This window comes from Hevea brasiliensis, chromosome 6 (genome assembly GCF_030052815.1).
Source record: "Hevea brasiliensis isolate MT/VB/25A 57/8 chromosome 6, ASM3005281v1, whole genome shotgun sequence".
Classification (NCBI taxonomy): domain Eukaryota; kingdom Viridiplantae; phylum Streptophyta; class Magnoliopsida; order Malpighiales; family Euphorbiaceae; genus Hevea; species Hevea brasiliensis.
The window spans coordinates 106,872,256-106,891,736 of NC_079498.1; the positions used below are offsets into that span (position 1 = coordinate 106,872,256).

The following is a 19,481-nucleotide window of genomic DNA, read 5'->3' on the forward strand; positions in this document are numbered from 1 at the left end:
TGATATTTTTTTTCGATCAGGTTGTGACTTGTGATTCAAAGTTGAAAGTTGGCTTAAAACCCCCTTAAAAGGCGAAAAGGATGCCATGGCGACATGCTAAGCCAAGTATATGAACGTTAATATATTGGCATCGAGAAACATTTGAAAGTGTTATCAGAGCTTAATAACTCATATGATCATTACAGAGCGAATGTAGGCTCTGTTTGGGGTTGAGGTTGAGTTTAAATGTTCAAATAATATAGCTTCTTACCGTAATACATGGACTGAAGGTTTAGAAAATGGAAAATTAAAATGGAGAACTTGACCTCAAAGTTCGAAGAATAAACTTAAAAATGAGTAAAAGTAAAAATATAAATACTAGGAGTTCTCAATCTCATCACCTATATATGAGTGCTTTACCTCTGGAATGAAATTCGTCATCTATACATGATATGAGAAAAGAATATAAATACTTGTGTTGAGTCTGCATATAAATGGAAATTTTCGTCCTCATATTCCATGATGAATTCGGTTCACCTTAAAATTTATGTAGGTGACACATAAGGCCTCTCATGATGGGAACTAACTCTGATAGATTTCAAGTTCTAGTGCATCACTGCGTCCAATTTTAACAAGGAAATTTCCAACACACTGTGTACCAGAAACAAATTTTATTGCATTTCAATACATCAACTGGAACTCTTCCTACATCAAATGCTCCATAGTTAAGAAAAACTAAACTGAAACCAGGATAATTTAATTTTGTACAATAGCCTGACAGATTGCATACATGAATGGAACCACACAAATTGAAGACATTGCAAATTCTTATATCCAAATGCTCATTCCTCTCTGTTTTGAGACAATCATGCAATCCCCACTCTGCAATTCAAATGGAAGCTTTGGATAATTTAATTTTGTACAATAGCCTGACAGATTGCATACACGAATAGAACCACACAAATTGAAGACATTGCAAATTCTTATATCCAAATGCTCATTCCTCTCTGTTTTGAGACAATCATGCAATCCCCACTCTGCAATTCAAATGGAAGATTTGGATGATCCTTGATGCCACTTAACAGCTATGGGACTCCTAACTAGGTGAGTTCCATCACTCCACTCAATTGATCCAAAACTTTGTGAGCTAATGCTAGACCAACCCAAGCTAGCACTAGAGAATGTGACATCATAGGACAATGTCTGATTTTCTGCACTGAACACAAGCTTACTTGGCGAAACCTTCACCTCTATATTTGCAGGAGCATTCACCTTAGCCTTATAAACTGCATCAACAGAACTTCCAACATTCTTCATCACCCTCTTATATGTAACCACATCTGTCTTAGGCTCAAAAACAACAGAAAATGACGGATAGTTGAGATTGCCTGGACTACCCAATTTTCGCTCACATACATCCAAAGTTGCAGTCTCTCCAACAAATACTGCAATTCGCTTGGAATCGTACCCAATTGTGCAAAGAAATGCAATATAGTCACTGGTGTCCATGTCATATACCAGTCCAGGATCAAGGGCTCTATTGGGATCCACATGACCAGCTCCATTAACAAAGGGTGTTGATTCACTGCCAGTAGCAAGATCAATAATGCTTTTGCCAGAATTATCCAAGTTATAAGCAGTAGTCACTAGAGCAGATTTTATAGCAGCAGGTGACCAATTTGAGTATGCCTTTCGAAGCAAAGCAGCGATTCCACTGACATGGGGGCAGGACATTGAGGTCCCTGAGATTATGTTAAACACAACTCTTCTAGGATCAATGTCCAAATCTGTTGGAGCCGAAGCTCCCGTCCAGCCAGCCAGGATATTAACTCCAGGAGCTATAACATCCGGCTTCAAAATCTGTGGTGTCAAATGGTTTGGACCACGGCTGGAAAACGCTGCAACTTTAGGAGCAGGTGGTGAAGTCCCAATTACTGTTCCGCGGAAAACGATTGTCGCAGTAGGATATTGACTCAATTTGATATATTGACGAATCTGATTGCCAGCAATTTCGCCAACCATAGTAGCCGGTAGAAGATGAGAGTCAGCAATGAGCTCTTCACCACTATCTGCTGTGTTTGCCATTATCATTCCAAGCCCACCTGCAAGCTTCACTGCGCTTCCTTTCTCTACTCTTGCATTCATTCCTCGATCACATACTACAATTTTCCCCTGAACTTTTGATGAGCTTAGACTCCCCATAAAGCAATATCTACTTCCACAATCACCAGCATACACTAAAGGAAGCTTGAAATCCACTAGCGGCTCACCGGAATAGAGTGATACCCCACCAAAAATCCTCCCATCACCCAGCACTACATCAGCTGGAAACTCCCTATCAATAGTGGAAGCACCAACAGTGAGGATCCAAGGCGCAATATTAACAGCCGTAAACGGATCTGGACCCGAATTCCCAGCAGAGCAAGAGACAACAATACCATGCTTGGTTGCCCCAAATGCCCCAATCGCTATCGAATCATGATCGTATTGAGGAGCATAACCGTTGGCACCTACCGATAATGAGATCACATGGACACCATCTGCAATGGCTTGATCCATGGCTGCGAGAATGTCAGAGTCAAAGCAACCCAGACTCCAACAAATCTTATATGCAGCAATTCGAGCCTTTGAGGCCATACCACGAGCTTCTCCCCGAGCGTATTCGTAAAAGCTTGCGTTATGGACCAAGGACCCAGCTGCAGTGGATGCTGTATGGGTGCCATGACCTTCTGTATCTCTGGGAGAAGCTGAATCCGTTAATTCATCAATGGGTTTCCCTTGATAGGACACATAGCCTTTGTAGAAGGCTCTTGCACCGATGAGTTTCCTGTTACAAGCCGAAGCAGGAAAATCCGACGATATCTCGCAGATACCTTTCCAATTGTCCGGAACAGGAGAAAGACCGAAGTCCGAGAAACTAGGGTGTTCCGGCCATATTCCAGTGTCGAGAACACCAATGATCACGTCTTCACCGTAAGCACCATTAGGCCAAAGGCCAAACCCAGTAGAAAGGCCTAAAAAGTGAGGGGTGCGAGTGGTGTGGAGCTGTCTAATCTGGTCTGGGATAACGGAGAGGACGCCAGGAACACGGCGGAGTATTGCTGCCTGAGCGGGGATGAGGTGGGCGGAGAAGCCGCTGATGGTACGGCCATAGGCGTAGATGATCTTGGTGGGGTGTGGAGATGGAGGGAGGGATAGGATGATGGATGCATACCAATCATGGTGAGAGCAGAAAAGGGTAGGCTTGTGAGATTTGGAGACGTGAACGATGAAGGTCTGCGGAAGGTCTGATGATGGTGAAGAGAAGATTAGAGGAGTGAAAGAAAGGAAGAAGAAGAGGAGGGGAAGGTGAGAGACAGAGGAAATAGCCATGAATTTTCTTTCTGTTTCTGAGAAACTGGAGAGACCAACGGTTCAGAAAATAAGTATCTTTATTTGGATAAAGTGACTAAAAGAAATGGGTAGTATCTTGGACCGTATTGGTCCACGTCAGAATAAGCCAAAATTGTTAAAAAAAATTAATTTTAGTGTGGAAAATTAATCATAAAATATTTTTAATTATAAATAAAAAAAATAATTTTGGTTATTCTTTTTTATACAACTTGGCACTTATTATAAAAATATCAGTAATTAAATATAAAAAAAAAATTTAGGGAGAAAATAAATAAAATTTTATTATATAGACCATAGATAAATTCTAAAAATAATGATAGTATAAAGTTAAAAAGAAAACTTATTTATAACATATAAATAACACCTTAAAAGATATAATATTAAATAATATATTAAATAAATTTATTGATAAAATAAATGAATTTATAAAAAACATAAATGAATATTTATTGTAAATATGAATTTATAACAGTAATTATCTTTTGTTTTTAAAAATTTATAATTTCATTTTTAGCTTTTATTTTATATTATACTTTAATTTCTGAAATTTAAAAAATTAATTATTTAGTGATTGAGTTTTATATTATATTATAGTTTTTAAATTTTAAAAAATAAATTATTTAATTTTTTTTTAATTTTAATATATATAATATTTAGTTCTATAATTTTAATATTTATATAATTTTATCTATTAATAAAGAATTAAATTATTTTATATATTAAAATTATAGAGACTAAAATATGATATAGTGTAAAATTTAAAGACTAAATAATTAATTTTAAAAAATTTAAAAATTAAAATAAATATAATATAAAATTTAAAAACTAAATAATTATTTTTTTAAATTTAGAGATTAAAATATATTGTAGAGCAAAATTCAATAACCAAATTGTAAATTTCCCTTTGTTTTTTTATTGTTTTCTTGTGAGACTAGAATTCTTAAGATGGATGGATGGATGTATGCTGGAACCACCATGCCCATGCTGAATAATAGGAGATGTTCTTGATATTTTTCATGGTAATGTAAGGTGGCTACTGAAGTTTTATTCTATTTTTGAATTTAGTTAAAATTAAATATTTTATTTTTTATAAAAAAATAGAAATATAAATTGAAAATATTGATAATCCATCTTTATACATCACATTTGTGTGTTTTATTCACAAAACGACAGAAAAAAAGCTTGAAATTTATATGTAATCTTTACAAAACGACAGAAAAAAAGCTTCAAATATATATGTAATCTCCTTTAGTCTATCTTTATAATCACCGACTGTTTTTTTTTTATATACTAAATTTACCACATCGTCAAGGTTATGATCGCAATACGCTTTAATAGAAGTTGTTGTCAAGCTCTAAAAAATCAAGGTTGCACCACGGCTATATCTTGCGGGCAAAAGGCAAGATAGAGAAAATTTACATAAGCTACAATTAAGGCTATGTACATTTGAGAAGGACATAAAGCTGTCCCTGTTTTGCAAACCAATACTGTGGGGACGTCCCCTCAGTCCTCCCATCTTATTTTGGCTTATACGTAAGAAGACAAAACTGTACAACAGTTGCATAACCCATGGCGAATTCTAGTTCCTCTTTGGTTTTAGTGCATAAACTATATGACATCAGTCCAACGATCAAGTGACTGATATCAAAACTGAATTTTTTTTTTAAAAAAAAGAAAATTTTTAAAAAATTTGACAATTGGATTTAATCAAAATCGGATTAAATGGACCAGCTAAATAATCTCAATTCAAGTAAAGCAAATTAATGAGATTAATTAAGGAGGCTGAAGAAAGTTACAGTTCAAGAAAAGCAAAAATAATTGCATGATTATAGACAACATGACTTGTGAAGTGTTTTTGAGCAACATAGATTCACCTTTGTACGATTACAAAGGGATGAATTGAAACAGCAGAAACTGAAGCGTGGACATGAAGGTCTGGTAATTTTGCAACAACTTTGACAAGCCATATTCTCCAAGCAGCTGCATGAATGCCTGTGGGAGTTACTCGATGGACAGCAGGCACAAGAAGTTGGCTTTTGACATTCACTTGAGCAGTAAATCCATGAAAGACTGGGGGAAAAAAAAATACTTCAGCTAGTTAGCATTACTACATCATATCAAACTTGAAGTTCTTTATTGACACTCCATGTCTTGAAGACCATGAATTAGCAAAGAATTTATGGGTTAAGGCTTTCAGCAAACCCTGGGGTTTTGGGGTTGAGGATTGTCAATGTAATTGAAAATCAAACAAACAGGAACAAGAATGAGTTTCCATTATTGAACAAGAATTTGTTTACAAATTACAAATGAAACTGATCATGTCAAGTGTACTTTGAGTAATAGAAAAGAGAAGGGAACCGAAAAAGAGTACCAGATCCACTTCCAGCGGCAACTAGATTTATGGGGCTTCTCATTTCTGCTTCAAGAAAATAATCAAGCAATTTTAATGAACTAACTTAGCATAAGAAATCATATTTTAAAAATAACAAATTGATGAACAACAGATACCTTGACACAAAAGGATCTGGTTTAGCCCCAATGAAGTCATCAAGCCTGTCAATTAAATGTTAATGGTCAGAGAGGAACGTACAAATGCTGAAAAGCATACCTTGAAAGTGTGGAATAAGCATGTTATGACGGTCAGGCAAACTAAACGCTATGAAATTGAATCAATGAAGAAACCATACTCTTTGCAGCATCTGGAAGCAGGTTGAAGGCCTTCAACAGTTTTTAACTCTTCCTGTTCACAATGAAATCTTCCATAAGCACATCATCATCTATGTCAATCTTCTAATAGGAAACTGGCCATCACATTTTCCTTCATAGATTAGGTACAGCAGAAGGAAAATAGGAAATAACAGGTAACTAGTTGGATATCATTGTTACCAGCTCCTCAACATCCAACTTAAGGAGGGAAAGTATAGAAATGCAGCAATTTTATCAATATGAACGAGGATAAGTGCTAACTCAAAGCCATTCCATCGCACCATCATACTCAGCAAAACAGATGGTGCAAGGTAAATGTGATCTGTGAGTCATTCAGCATTTGAATAACAGATTTGGAACATATGAGTCAGGAATCATAATTAATTACTGTGTCTTGCAAGTTTTTAGAAGACTCAACTGAAAAAGTGCAATTTGAATCACTAAAATTTGGGCAAAATGACATTGACTGACCTAAAATAATTCAAATCAAAACTATTAAATAACCCAAGAGAACAGTTGTTATTCTAGCTATTTAACTGAATATTTCTGTTCATCCTACAAATCAAAAGAACATTGTCCACTGGACATAACAAACTACTTGAACTTCTCTGTTTCTCCAGTGGTGAACATTTCCTTTGTCAGAGAATCATACCAAGAATAGAAGCAGTAAAGCAATTCTAGTTACTGAAATGCAATTGCATTATTCACATTATGGCAAATCAAAGTGGGTTGGTCATAAAAATAAGTAATGGCACTGTGATTTCAACTCAATATACAACAAAAATATGCACGGATTCCAATTTTCTTTAGAACAATGCCTTAGAAACATGAACTTTCTATATGAAGAATCTCTCAGACGGTCAGACCATCACCCAGAACTTTCATATATTCTTCAAGCTTTCACCCATTTGTTAGTTATGAAAATTTTAAACCATCCCTATCAAGAATCTCTAAAAGGGAAAAATCTTCATTGCCAAAGTGAAGTAACCAACCTGAAGCAAACCAATCTCTCTCTCCAAGATTTGTACCTTGACCAACTGCCTTCCCTTCCCAAACAAATCTAAACCTCCAGGTGGTGACTTTGGGCACCATGGAGGTGGCGCGGCCAAAGAAGAAGACCCACGTGAGGAAGATGAAGAACAAGAGTTGGAGCAGCCACCCATCATCTAAACAAGAAGAAGAAATGCAGCAAAAACCATTGAAGACAATGCGGTTAATGTGGTTAGGTACGTGAAAGGCATTGCTTGTGTTTTTGTGTGTGTGTGAGAGAGAGAGAGACAGAGAAGGGCTCAAAAAAAGTAATAAAAAAGTTTTTTCAAGACTAGACGAGTGTTTGATTTCTTGGGTTCTCTGTGAAAACTGGAACGTGCGGTTGAGAGAGAGGTCATAAAAGTGCGAGGCTGCCATTGTTGCAGACCACACGTGACTGGAAATGGTTCTGTTTAGCTTCGTTTGGACTTTTTCACCCAATAGCCATTAGCCAGTACTGTACACTAGCATTTTTGTTAGTACAAAATGGATAATGTATTTGGCAAATTTGGAGGAAAAAAAAAACAAAAGCCCTTAAATGTAGACTAATATATATTAACTATTTTGCCTTTTATGGATAAATTATTTTGAATTTGCGGATAAAAAAGAACAACTTTTTTCCATTTGAATCCAATGCAATGAAAAATGACAATGCATAATTACTTAGGTCTTTGAGGTATACTATTTGAAGAATTAATATTTGATCCATTGCATTTTATACATTATTTTCATACAAATTTTAAAAGAATTATTATTTTATGTATTGTATAATTACAATTAATCTTATTTTTATAAGAAAATTAAAGTACCTAAATACAGATGGTAACGAGTAAAGTATTTGTGAAAATTATCCTACCACAATCTAAACGCAATTAATATTTTTAAAATTTAAACCATCTCAAACTCGAGATAAAATTTATTCTCAATTACCTGAACTTTTTACAAGCTCGATTATTATTGCCCGATAAATATCTGAATCTGTTTAATTTTATATAGTTTAATTAATAATTTATATAAAAATAATTTTTATTAATAATTTGTATTTTAAAATTTTGATAATTTCATAAAATATTTTAATTTTATTTATATAAAATAAAGTATATAAAATTTTATAAATATTATTATAAAAAATATATATTTTATATTTTTTTGATAATTTCATAAAATATTTTAATTTATTTATATAAAATAAAGTATATAAAATTTTATAATATATATTTTATATTTAATTAAATATTTATATAAATAAATTGGATACCTAATATGTAAAATCTGAATATGATCCAAACTCGTCATGAGTATTAAATTTTAAACCTGAATTCATCTCAAATTCGATTATATACTACTTAAATTTATTCTTTAGGATTCTATTAGTTCAAATACCGTAAAAATCCAACTTATTTGTATTTTAAAATTTTGATAATTTCATAAAATATTTTAATTTTATTTATATAAAATAAAGTATATAAAATTTTATAAATATTATTATAAAAAATATATATTTTATATTTAATTAAATATTTATATAAATAAATTGGATACCTAATATGTAAAATCTGAATATGATTCAAACTCGTCATGAGTATTAAATTTTAAATCTGAATTCATCTCAAATTCGATTATATACTACTTAAATTTATTCTTTAGGATTCTATTAGTTCAAATACCGTAAAAATCTAACTTATTATTATCCCTTATAATTATTAATTTTTTTTAAAAAAGGAAAAACCTTCTCTTGCACCTCTTGGATATCGATCAATCATTTACCACAAAATTCAACATCCGCTCCATTGATTTATGAGCCAAATGATTTGGGTTTAGATCGAATGAAATTAAAAGGAGAGGCATAAACAGAGGAACCTATAAATTGAAACAAATTAGAAGCTCTGTGATCGAAAATTTCCACGAAATTCCGTTTTGCAGAAAATTGCAAATTACATCTACAGTTGATAAAAGCATTCGGCTGATGAACTATTGACCTCGCTTCCTAGAGTTTAAGCCTTGAGAATGAAAAATTATTAGGTGTACTCGGTGTACATATATTATTTTTCATAATCATATGAGACCAACTCTTTATATTATACGGAGGGTTTATTTTTCTGTGAAAAAAGAAATACTAATTTTTTTTTAATGTTTCGAATGTATCTAATAATTAGCCCTTAAGAACACTTCTCCCTTTGGAAATGGTTAGGTTGCGGTTTTGATTTGGAATTTATTTCTTTCTCCAAATGGTTAGCTCAGCATTATTTATTGGGGAATTTTTCTGGGCAATGAAATTTGATAAGTAAAATTTACTCTTTAAGTAGGCTGTGGAAATAGCCTCTCCCTTTGATAGTATCCATATAATTTCCATTTGAATATGGAAAAGGGAAGTCAATATATTGAAGAATAAAATTTCCATTTTCATTTCTTAGCCTCAAATAAAATCATCAAAATAAAACGATTTGAAATAAAATTAAATTTTCAATTTTAACCTTTATTTATTTAAAAAAATAATTTATATATGAAAAATATTTTTCATAAAAATATTTTTTATTATTTAATTGTAACATTAAACTAATAACAAATGTTTGTATTATAGTGTTTTCACATTTTTAATAAAATTATAAAAATCTTAAAAAAATGACTTTCTTTGGAAAAAATAAATTCATTTTCTTTAAAAATGTCTTAATTTTCTCATTAATAAAAAAAAATATTTCCATTAATTATATTTTTAGTGCCCAAACACTAAAAAATAAATTTTTTATAACAAATGGAGCCTTAATATTATCTAAAAATAAAAAATTTTATTTTATTTATTTAATTGAGATATAGTAGACCGAATAATAATTAATAAATAAAAAAAATAGAGCTCTCTTCATCCTCATAAAGGTTATTAATCTTAAAAAGAAAGCTAAAACTAGAAAGAAAGGCTCAAAATTAAAATCCCCCAACTCCTTAGTCCTTACACCTCAAATGCGGAGCAATATTATTTGTTTAATTAGATTAATGAAAAATTATTTAATTCATTAATATGATTAAAAATCCATTTGAAACATATATCACATAACACATATTTTTTGCAAACCATTTCAGGTTGACTGAAAAATTCTCTTTCATATTTATGAACTTAGTCGAAATCCATGCCAGGTTAATATTTATGCCTTGCAAGGTAGAAAGAGTGAACAACGACATGGAAAGCGCGAACAAAGACATGGACCAGAAGCGAGAAGGTGAAAACTGGCAATAGCTTTGAAACTATTCGAGGAAATACAAATGATGATTGAAGACCACATAAGCGATGCCTTAAGAGCAGACTCGCAAACGGCCAAATGTGGTGGCATCGTTTCACATTGCAATTCTGAAGTCCGCAGTCTACACCACCCAGCCAAGATGCATAAATCATCCCTATATTAATATTTCAACCAAACAAAGAAAGATGAACATGAACCTCGTGAAACCATCCTATTCAAAAAAAAAGTTTTCCCCACAGATTCATGTCATATTTGAAGTTTGAAACTACATATACATCTTAACATTCTCAAATTCAAACAGCTGAAATATTACTATATAATTTTTTTTGATTTATTTGTAAGCTACAATACAGAAAAACTCTCAAGAATCCACTTCCTAAAAAATTCTCTGAACTTTATGATGTTTCATTAAACCATCAGCAGAAGTGCAATGAGTAAGAACCCGGAAAGTTTCACTTTGAAATTTGTATGCTTGTTTCTTCCAGTAAGTGTTGTATCTTCGAAGCCACTAACTGCAACATAGTTTATGTGGTTTTCTAACAAAAATTCACCAGCTTCAATTAGAAAAAAGAAAATTCCCTTAAATATTGAACATCTACCCGGTACTAGGAATGAGTGCCCTGAAAATCCATGTAATGTTGGACAAGCAAGGATTACTAGCAGCCAACATCATTCCAGAACCCAGGTTAACTAAATTATCGTTTCTAGCAGCCCCATCTTAAAAAAAAGCACCAAGCACAACACACGGATGCCTTGTTATGAACCTGTTTATCAGTCCACAAGCCCATGAAGGAAAAGATATTGAAAAAAGGAAACCAAAGTTGCAAAATTCTATCATCACAAAGTCAACAATCATATATAACTTTCTAGTAAGAATTATAGCATAACATTGAAAGAACTCAAACTAATTTATATAAACAACTGATGATAGGAGTGACCTAGTATGATCATATTTTCATTACTTCATTATAAGTGTATGGTAGAGACTGCTCAAATTCTACCAGCAAGTACTAAAAAGATTCCGACAAATATAAATGATGTAAAACATTCATCAGACTACCATTTCACAAATGAAATCGTGATGAGGAGAACAACAGTTTGCAGAGACTAGCTTCACAGATCCATCCAATAATACCAAAAATCAAGTAGTCAACTTGCCATATATCCCATGGAAATATTCACCCTTATTAAAAGAAAAATCAGATATAAAGTTATAAGTCCCACCCCTAATGTCTTAGTGGGACGCATGTCATGTTTAGGTAAAACTACAAGTGCCCAGATTAGCCCTGACATGAGAAAACCAATAGTGTAAAACAAGCTGCTGTCTTGAGGAATCACATAAATGCCAGTACTCTGTGACCAGGCTCCTAGCAGCATTGAGATCCCCAAGCCAAAAAGGGTATTGAACATGGGACCTGCATAGCATCCAGACACAGCAATCTGCACACTGTCACCACCATTCATTGCCAGGGCAATGTTAGACACTAAATCGCCCATTGAGTTGCCCCACGCTAATACAGTCAACCCAAGAATTGATGGATTAATCCCAAAGATCAAGCCAAATGCCACCAATAAAGCAACGAGCTCATTAGCTATCATGTAGAACCAAACAATACTCATAAAAAATCCTCCTAAAACCCACACAAGCAACAATCTTTGAGGTGGATGGTTGGGCAAGGTGCATTGGTATGCAAGAAAACCAAGTAAGCAACCAACCACAACTCCAAAAAAATACATTAGAATTCTACTTTGAGGACCCACGTCATCTTGGGCATTCCACAGAAATGCCAGAAGAATAGGAGCCAATGTAACACTGGCTACAGCATAGGGTTTTGACCATGTTCCTTCATCAACCAATGGTATTGTTAACCGTCTAGGCACTGTCAATGGCATCTCAATCAGCGAAAATAACTTAGAACATGAAAATGAGGAGTTTTTGATCTCCGTTCCCTCATCAGTCCAGCCCCATGGAGGTCTTTCTTCATCCAGCATATTGCCCTTTGGTGAGTGATTGGAATATATTGCCACATTAGAGGCCCACATCCATGATGGTAGGGAAGGTGGTAGATGGGGTACAGTGCTGTCAGTCTCAATGTCTAGCAAAGAACTATACATACTTGAATCATCTTCATAAGTTCCTTGAGACAATATACTTCCTTGCACAGGAATCAATGGTGTAATAACATCCAGTTTCAACATCCGAGCATGTTTCCTGAAAATCTCACCAGCAGCAACAGAAATACCATAAACTACATAGATCAATACAAAAGCAATTGCTGCTCCAACGCTTACCTTGCCAATCATCAACATCATCAACAAAGACAATAGTGTAAACAGGAAGAAGCAGATATCCCTAATGAAGCATCTACGATCAATCTGAACTTCCTTCTCTGCTACACATAATGAAACAGTCCCAACAACAATACAAGTGACAAACACTGCACCGCCCAACACGCTATTAAGACCCACATCTCCTGCATCCTTACCCACAAAGGCAGCAATACTTGCAAACACATCTGGCGCTCCATTCCCAAGTGGAAGGAGGGTAACACCAGCCACAGTAGGAGGCAACTTCAAAAGACTAGACAACTTCTCCAACGAACAACAAAAGTAGTCTGCTGCAGTATTCCCCAACATATAAAACAAAGCAGCAAGCCAAATACCCAAAAACACATAACCTAACTCTCTAAAATCACCACAATCACAATACAGAAATTTGATATAATCAACGAACCCACCAGATGAACAATCTGGGTTCGCTTTCAAGTACTCGCATTCATTAGCATAACCCTTATGATCAATCAATCCACCACATAAAACTGGATCCTGTACACTCACATTGTTTTGATTATTAGACCCATCGATTATGGTTTTCGAATAGGCATCGACTTCAATCATTTGCCTACGAATTATACCATTATGACTCGACCCACTGCCCAAAACAGCTCCCGGAGTTGGATATGGACGACTAAAGGGGTTTTTAGGTACATCTACCCGCTTGTAGAATAAAAATAACAGGATAATACTACAGACACCATTGAAAGCCCCTCTGAATTTGGGGTTTCTAACACTATACAAGCTATCAAACACTTTCATCTCTGATATTCGACTCTATAAATCTCAAGGGAGAATGAATAAACACCACCAAGCTTCAAAATAATAGTTAAAGCCCACATGTCATACGAGCCTAGGGTTTCATTTCGCAAGCAATGAAACCCTAGATTTCAAGCAAAGACCTTTAGCTATAAATGGAACCTGGCAGTGAAACCAAATAGAAATTGGAGACTTACCGGCAAAGTTTGGAGTTTCAGCAAACGATCACTCGGCTGTGAGATTGATACCTCAATCGTGTAAAAAATTGAAGATAATTTTTAGGTGAATTTGGATTTGCCGTTATTTTGATCTGGTTTTTCTTCAGCTTTATGAGTTGTCGTTTTTGCTACGTCTCTTCTTTATTGGAAGGGTAAATTGTTATAAGGTACCTGTATTTTATCAATATTAATTAATTGGTCCCTAAAAGTTTTAAAACCAATTAAAATATTCCTTGGTTATTTCAGTGCCACTCTCAAGTCCTATTAAGCCTTTTCTTGACGGATTCCGTTTAAAAAGTCATAAATGCCCTTTAGCGTCCTCTCCCTCAGTTGAAAAACACAATCCTCCTCTCATCCGCTAGACTATGACTTCTCCACCTTCACAGCCCAATGCCAATCCAACAGAACAACGCCCCCCCTCTCTCCCTCCCTCCCTTCAAGTCCATCCCCGCCTCCACGGTCCCCTCTTGTTATTGCAACTTCTCCGCCTTCTACACCATCAACCTCACCACCTCCAAATTCACCTCCTCCAACTTCGATCTACAAATGAACAGGTCGAAGAGAAAAGGCCAAAAAATAAAAAAAAAAATGAATTATAATTGAATTGGAGAATTGAATGTGAATAGGCATTTTCGCTCTCCGACTTCGATGAAGTAAGCCAGCCTTTATTATGAGTGTTTCGAAGAGCTAAATATATTGTTCATTAGCAACATAACACAGCTTCTCATTGCTATGGTTAGACAGCAATTTAAAAAGAACATGCATGAGATAGATTCGGAGAAAATTCAGAAATTGAAGGATGACGCTGCAAGAGGTCTTTTCAACTGCATACACCCATGAGTCTGAGAAGAATGTGGAGTAGGGTTACTGTGCAACACTACAAAATGAGTGTGGAGTTAAAGCGGAGGCTTGTTCTGGTTCTTGGAGGCCAATTCAAACAGGGAGAAAGACACAAAGAAGAGGAATATTTTGCATTGATGGAACCATCATCCTTTGCAATCTTCATTGTCATTATAGATTAAGCATCGATAGCACTCAGTAAGTAGCTAAATAACATTGCAAATTAAAGAGATCGCAAATATTTACGGGCTATTTTTGTAACATCCCTATTTGCATAGCCTGGTATATTTCACTGTTCTCGTAATCGGTGTCAGTTCCACAATTAAGAGAATTAGAACCACTTTTAAGACACCTAGATAAGTCATGAATAAAAAAAATTAGTGATTACTAGATAGTTAAGTATAAATAAGAAAAACATAACATAAAAAGTTAAATGAAATTGGAGTCACAAATGATGGGTGATTTTCTCTGAAATGATCATGGTCATTTTAACTGAATTTTGAATCGTAAAATATGACGTCGCGGTCTTAAGGACTACTGCAAACATAGTGGAAAAGAGAAAATCACAGAAAAGAGTTGTTAAGCAGGTCAAATAATTAGGTCAGAGATCCAGAAAAAATATTGAATAACTAACAAATCGGATCAGACTGGCGAGGGGCAATTTGATCAATTCACCCCTAAAGGTGATTTCTGACCTAACTGTCCAATAAAATCGAAAAAATGAAAATTTCAGAATCTAGAATTAAATTAAAGAACTATTGAAAAATTTAAGAAAAAGAAAAAGTAATGAAAAGTTGATTTATTACATTATGTGATGACATCAACAATGATGTCAAAAATTAAAATTAATTTGCGCCCAATAATTGACCAAGTCAAATACATAAAATGACATATAAAATACATAAAAATTAAAAAGCAAATCACTCTCTTCTGCTTCCTTATTTTCGGCCGCCCCATGCTCCACTCCCACCTCCATTAACAAACCTCCATTAAAGCATGCTCTAAGCTTGATTTCCCTTACTTAACCCTAATTTCCCCCACAATTACCTTATAAAAGCTTGTTATCTTCACTTGAGAAGAAGTTTGAGGAAGGAAAGAAAGGAAGAAAAAGGAAGAAATTGAAGAAGTAGAAATCAAAAAAAGGTTAGTGTCACGACCCAACCTATGGGCCGGACCGGCACTAGGACCTGGGCCAGCCTAAAGCCCCCGAGGCCCGTAGTAAGCCTAACTATTCTCCAACCCAACTCTAAGGCCCACTTGGGCCCAATTTCAAGAATTCAATCGGACAGAGTCCGGCCATAAAATGGACTTTCCAACGGGAGTTTTTAACTCACCCGACCAGAAACACAATATATAGTCAATTGGGAGCTCGGCTCACCCTCCATATAATCGATCAACATAAAATAAATTAGAGCTCGGCTCCCTCATCCAGTCCAACATGGCAATTATATTACATACCCAAATCAAATAAATATTTTTAACACATGCGGAGTCTAAGAATTTTAACCCAATAAAACAAACACATTTAAAACTATCAATAGACCTGCGAAGAAAAAGAGCAGGTTAGGCACAACAAAAATTCTCCTGTAACCTAAAAAAATAAATGAACAGGAGTGAGCGTTCGACTGAGAGAGTAAAATATCAATTTTAACCATAATCTCTATAGCTATCTAAAGCTAATGCACCCTGTAGAGTGAAATGCAACATCATTAAAAATTTCATACAAATCACATCAAAAAGGCAATTTGGAGTACTCACACACCCAACACTGTCAAACAATACATATATGGGAGCTGATCCCCTATATAGCCCTCTTAATCCAACCTATGCCAGCGAAGATCTCAAGCCGAACTTTAGCTTAATAAACCAAATACAGGGTCCCAGCGAAGAACTCAAGCTGTGTCTACCCCGAAGGACTTGGTCCCAGTGAAGATCTCAAGCCGTGTCCACCCGTCCTATCCATATCCAACACTATATCACACGCACGCCAACGAACGCACACTGCTCTAAATTACCACAACAACATCCATGGCACTTCAACATTTATAAATGCAATGTAAAACGTGCCTAGTGTTTAATTACATAGATACATACATATAAGTGATGCATGGGCATGCTGAAACATATAATAATATCGAAATTACAATTAAAATTAATATTTTACTCACAGACTCAACCGAAGTCACTATGGCGGCTGGGCGGAGGAGGAAGGCTGTCCCGGCTCACCTGATAATTTTTATTACAATTATTTAGTACATTTGACTCAATACAAGCTAAGAAAAAGACCAAAGATGTCCTAAGCCGTGCTGAAAATCCAACAGAGTCTCCCCTATACCTAGGACCTATCCAACTTGCAAATGGGTTTAAAATGCACTTCTATATCCACAAACCATACATCCACAACTCAATCACATCACACAGCCCCTCCTGGGCCCATCCAAACAGTCATCAATCATAATATGTAAACTTACAGTTTAGTCCTTATAATTGACCCTTTTTGCAAAAACTACTCAAATGAGCTCTAAAAATTCTAAAACTTTGCCCCGCGGTCCTTAGCAACATTAATAAGCTAATGCAAAAGGAATCATAATTTTCTGAGCTACCACGAATATTTTATGAATTTTTAATCTCATTCAAGCACTAGAAAATTATGAAAAAACAAGGTTCGGGTTTACCTATGCCGATTTCGACAACTAAAACGCATCCAGAACGTCTGAAAATAGTGGGATAGCCTATAATTTTGACTCGATTCTGAAATGGTGGGATAGCCATAATACTAGGGTTAGAATAAAATATGTCTATAAAATAATTATTTGAAAATTAGGGATGTTACATTATTCCCCCCTTATAGAAAATTCATCCTCGAATTTTACACAAGGCAGAACAATGACACATAATTGCATATCAAACTTATGAGTACTTGCTACGTATATCCCACTCTAACTTCCAAGTGCATTCCTCCATAGATTAACTCCACAGGACTAATCATAGGAATTTGCCTTGACCAAAATTGTCTCATCTGATAATCTACTATGGCTACTAGTTGCTCCTCAAATGTCAGGTTTTCTTTCAGCTCTACTACATCTGGCTGTAACACGTGAGAAGGATCAGGTATGTATTTCCTGAGCATGGAGATGTGAAATACAAGATGAACATGAGAAAGGTTGGGTGGTAACTCCAACCGGTAGGCAACTGCTCCAACTCTATCAGTAACCTCAAAAGGTCCAATATACCGAGGTGCTAACTTGCCCTTCTTCCCAAATCTCATGACTCTCTTCATCGAATAAACCTTCAGGAATATGTAGTCGCCTACTGCAAACTCTACATCCCTCCATCTGGGATCTGCATAACTCTTCTGCCTGCTGAAAGCTATTTTCAATCGTTCCCTAATTAAAGGAACTATCTCTGAAGTGTACTGCACTAGGTCTACATCATGTATCTTTGCTTCTCCCATCTTTGTCCAACACAGAGGAGACCTACACTTTCTTCCATACAGTGCCTCATAGGGTGCCATCCCTATGCTTGAATGATAACTGTTGCTGTAGGCAAACTCCACCAAAGGTAGCTGATCATCCCATTGACCTCCAAAATCTAAAACACACATGTGGAGCATGTCTTCTAGTGTTTGGATTGTCCTTTCGAACTGCCCGTCTGTCTGAGGGTGGAAAGCGGTACTAAAGTTCAACTTTGTGCCAAGTGCCTCCTGTAACTTCCTCCAAAATCGAGAAGTGAACTGGGGCCCTCTGTCAGATATTATGAAAGTAGGAACCCCATGCAATCTGACTATTTCTCGAATGTAGAGCCAGGCGTACTGTGCAATAGAATATGTGGTCTTCACAGGCAAGAAATGAGCTGATTTAGTCAGACGATCTACAATCACCCATATCAAATCATATCCCTGCGTGGTACGAGGCAATCTAGTCACAAAATCCATAGTGATCATTTCCCACTTCCATTCTGGGATAGGGAGCTCTTGCAGCTTCCCTGACAGCCTCTGGTGTTCAAACTTCACGTTCTGATAAGTCAAGCACTTAGACACAAAATCTGCTATGTCTCTCTTCATGCCATTCCACCAGTAACTATCTTTCACATCATGGTACATCTTGGTGGAGCTTGGGTAGATATTGTACAGTGTATAGTGTGCCTCTTGCATGATTTCATTTCTGAAATTATCCACGTCGAGCACACATATCCTAGAACCTTGCATAAGAGCGCCATTATTAGCAAATCCAAACTCACCACCTTCACCCTGCTGTACTCTTTCTATGATCTTCATCAATTGTTGGTCTCTGTGCTGGGAAATTTTGACTCTATCTAGCAGGTTTGGTCTCACTGAAAAATGGGCCAACAACACCCCCTCATCTAAAAGATCTAAGATTAGACCTTGATCCATCAACTCATGTACTTTATGAATCAACTGTCTCTTTTCCGCTGATATGTGCGCCAAGCTGCCAGAAGATTTTATGCTCAAAGCATCTGCTACTACATTGGCCTTTCCAGGGTGGTACTGGATGGTACAGTTATAGTCCTTTAGAAGCTCCATCCATCTCCTCTGTCTCAAATTTAAATCCCCCTGTTGGAAGATGTATTCCAACTCTTGTGGTCAGTGTATATCTCGCACACTTAACCATACAGGTAGTATCTCCAAATCTTTAGTGCAAAGACTATAGCCGCCATTTCCAAATCATGGGTGGGGTAGTTCTGCTCATGCCTCTTTAGCTGCTTTAAAGCATAAGCCACTATTTTTCCATTCTGCATCAAAACACACCCTAAGCCAACTTCGGAGGCATCACAGTACATGGTATATCCTTCACCACTTGTAGGTAATGTCAACACAGGGGCGGTGGTTAGACACTCCTTAGCTTCTAGAAACTTTCTTCACAGTCATCTATCCAAATGAATAGAACATTCTTTTGAGTTAACTTGGATAAGGGAGCTGATATCCTGGAAAAATCCTGCACAAAACACCTATAGTAGCCAGCTAGGCCCA

General features: G+C 35.6%; 3 protein-coding genes and 1 long non-coding RNA gene across 5 annotated transcripts; all 4 read right to left on the reverse strand.

Moving 5' to 3' along the window:
• Window positions 1-633: 633 nt before the first annotated feature.
• Window positions 634-3,392, reverse strand: LOC110664589 (subtilisin-like protease SBT1.4). The gene has a single exon (XM_058149133.1). The coding sequence runs from the start codon at window positions 3,349-3,351 to the stop codon at window positions 1,024-1,026; it is 2,328 nt and encodes a 775-aa protein (XP_058005116.1). The 5' UTR covers window positions 3,352-3,392; the 3' UTR covers window positions 634-1,023.
• Window positions 3,393-5,117: 1,725 nt separating this feature from the next.
• Window positions 5,118-7,454, reverse strand: LOC110665189 (guanine nucleotide-binding protein subunit gamma 3). Of its 2 annotated transcripts, none has more exons than XM_021825202.2 (5): window positions 7,071-7,454; window positions 6,060-6,112; window positions 5,881-5,925; window positions 5,744-5,791; window positions 5,118-5,442 (listed from the first exon to the last, which is right to left on the reverse strand). In XM_021825202.2, the coding sequence occupies exons 1-5, from the start codon at window positions 7,242-7,244 to the stop codon at window positions 5,199-5,201; spliced, it is 564 nt and encodes a 187-aa protein (XP_021680894.2). In that variant the 5' UTR covers window positions 7,245-7,454; the 3' UTR covers window positions 5,118-5,198. The 2 variants fall into 2 exon arrangements, with proteins under 2 accessions (XP_021680894.2, XP_021680901.2); XM_021825209.2 differs by having other exon boundaries at window positions 5,744-5,788; window positions 7,071-7,451.
• Window positions 7,455-10,480: 3,026 nt separating this feature from the next.
• Window positions 10,481-13,874, reverse strand: LOC110664610 (uncharacterized). The gene is made up of 2 exons (XR_002496702.2): window positions 13,631-13,874; window positions 10,481-10,876 (listed from the first exon to the last, which is right to left on the reverse strand). It is a non-coding gene; the product is annotated as an uncharacterized LOC110664610 (long non-coding RNA).
• On the reverse strand, window positions 11,376-13,634 carry LOC110664605 (cation/calcium exchanger 4). Its single transcript, XM_021824346.2, has one exon. The coding sequence runs from the start codon at window positions 13,434-13,436 to the stop codon at window positions 11,490-11,492; it is 1,947 nt and encodes a 648-aa protein (XP_021680038.2). The 5' UTR covers window positions 13,437-13,634; the 3' UTR covers window positions 11,376-11,489.
• Window positions 13,875-19,481: the final 5,607 nt, after the last annotated feature.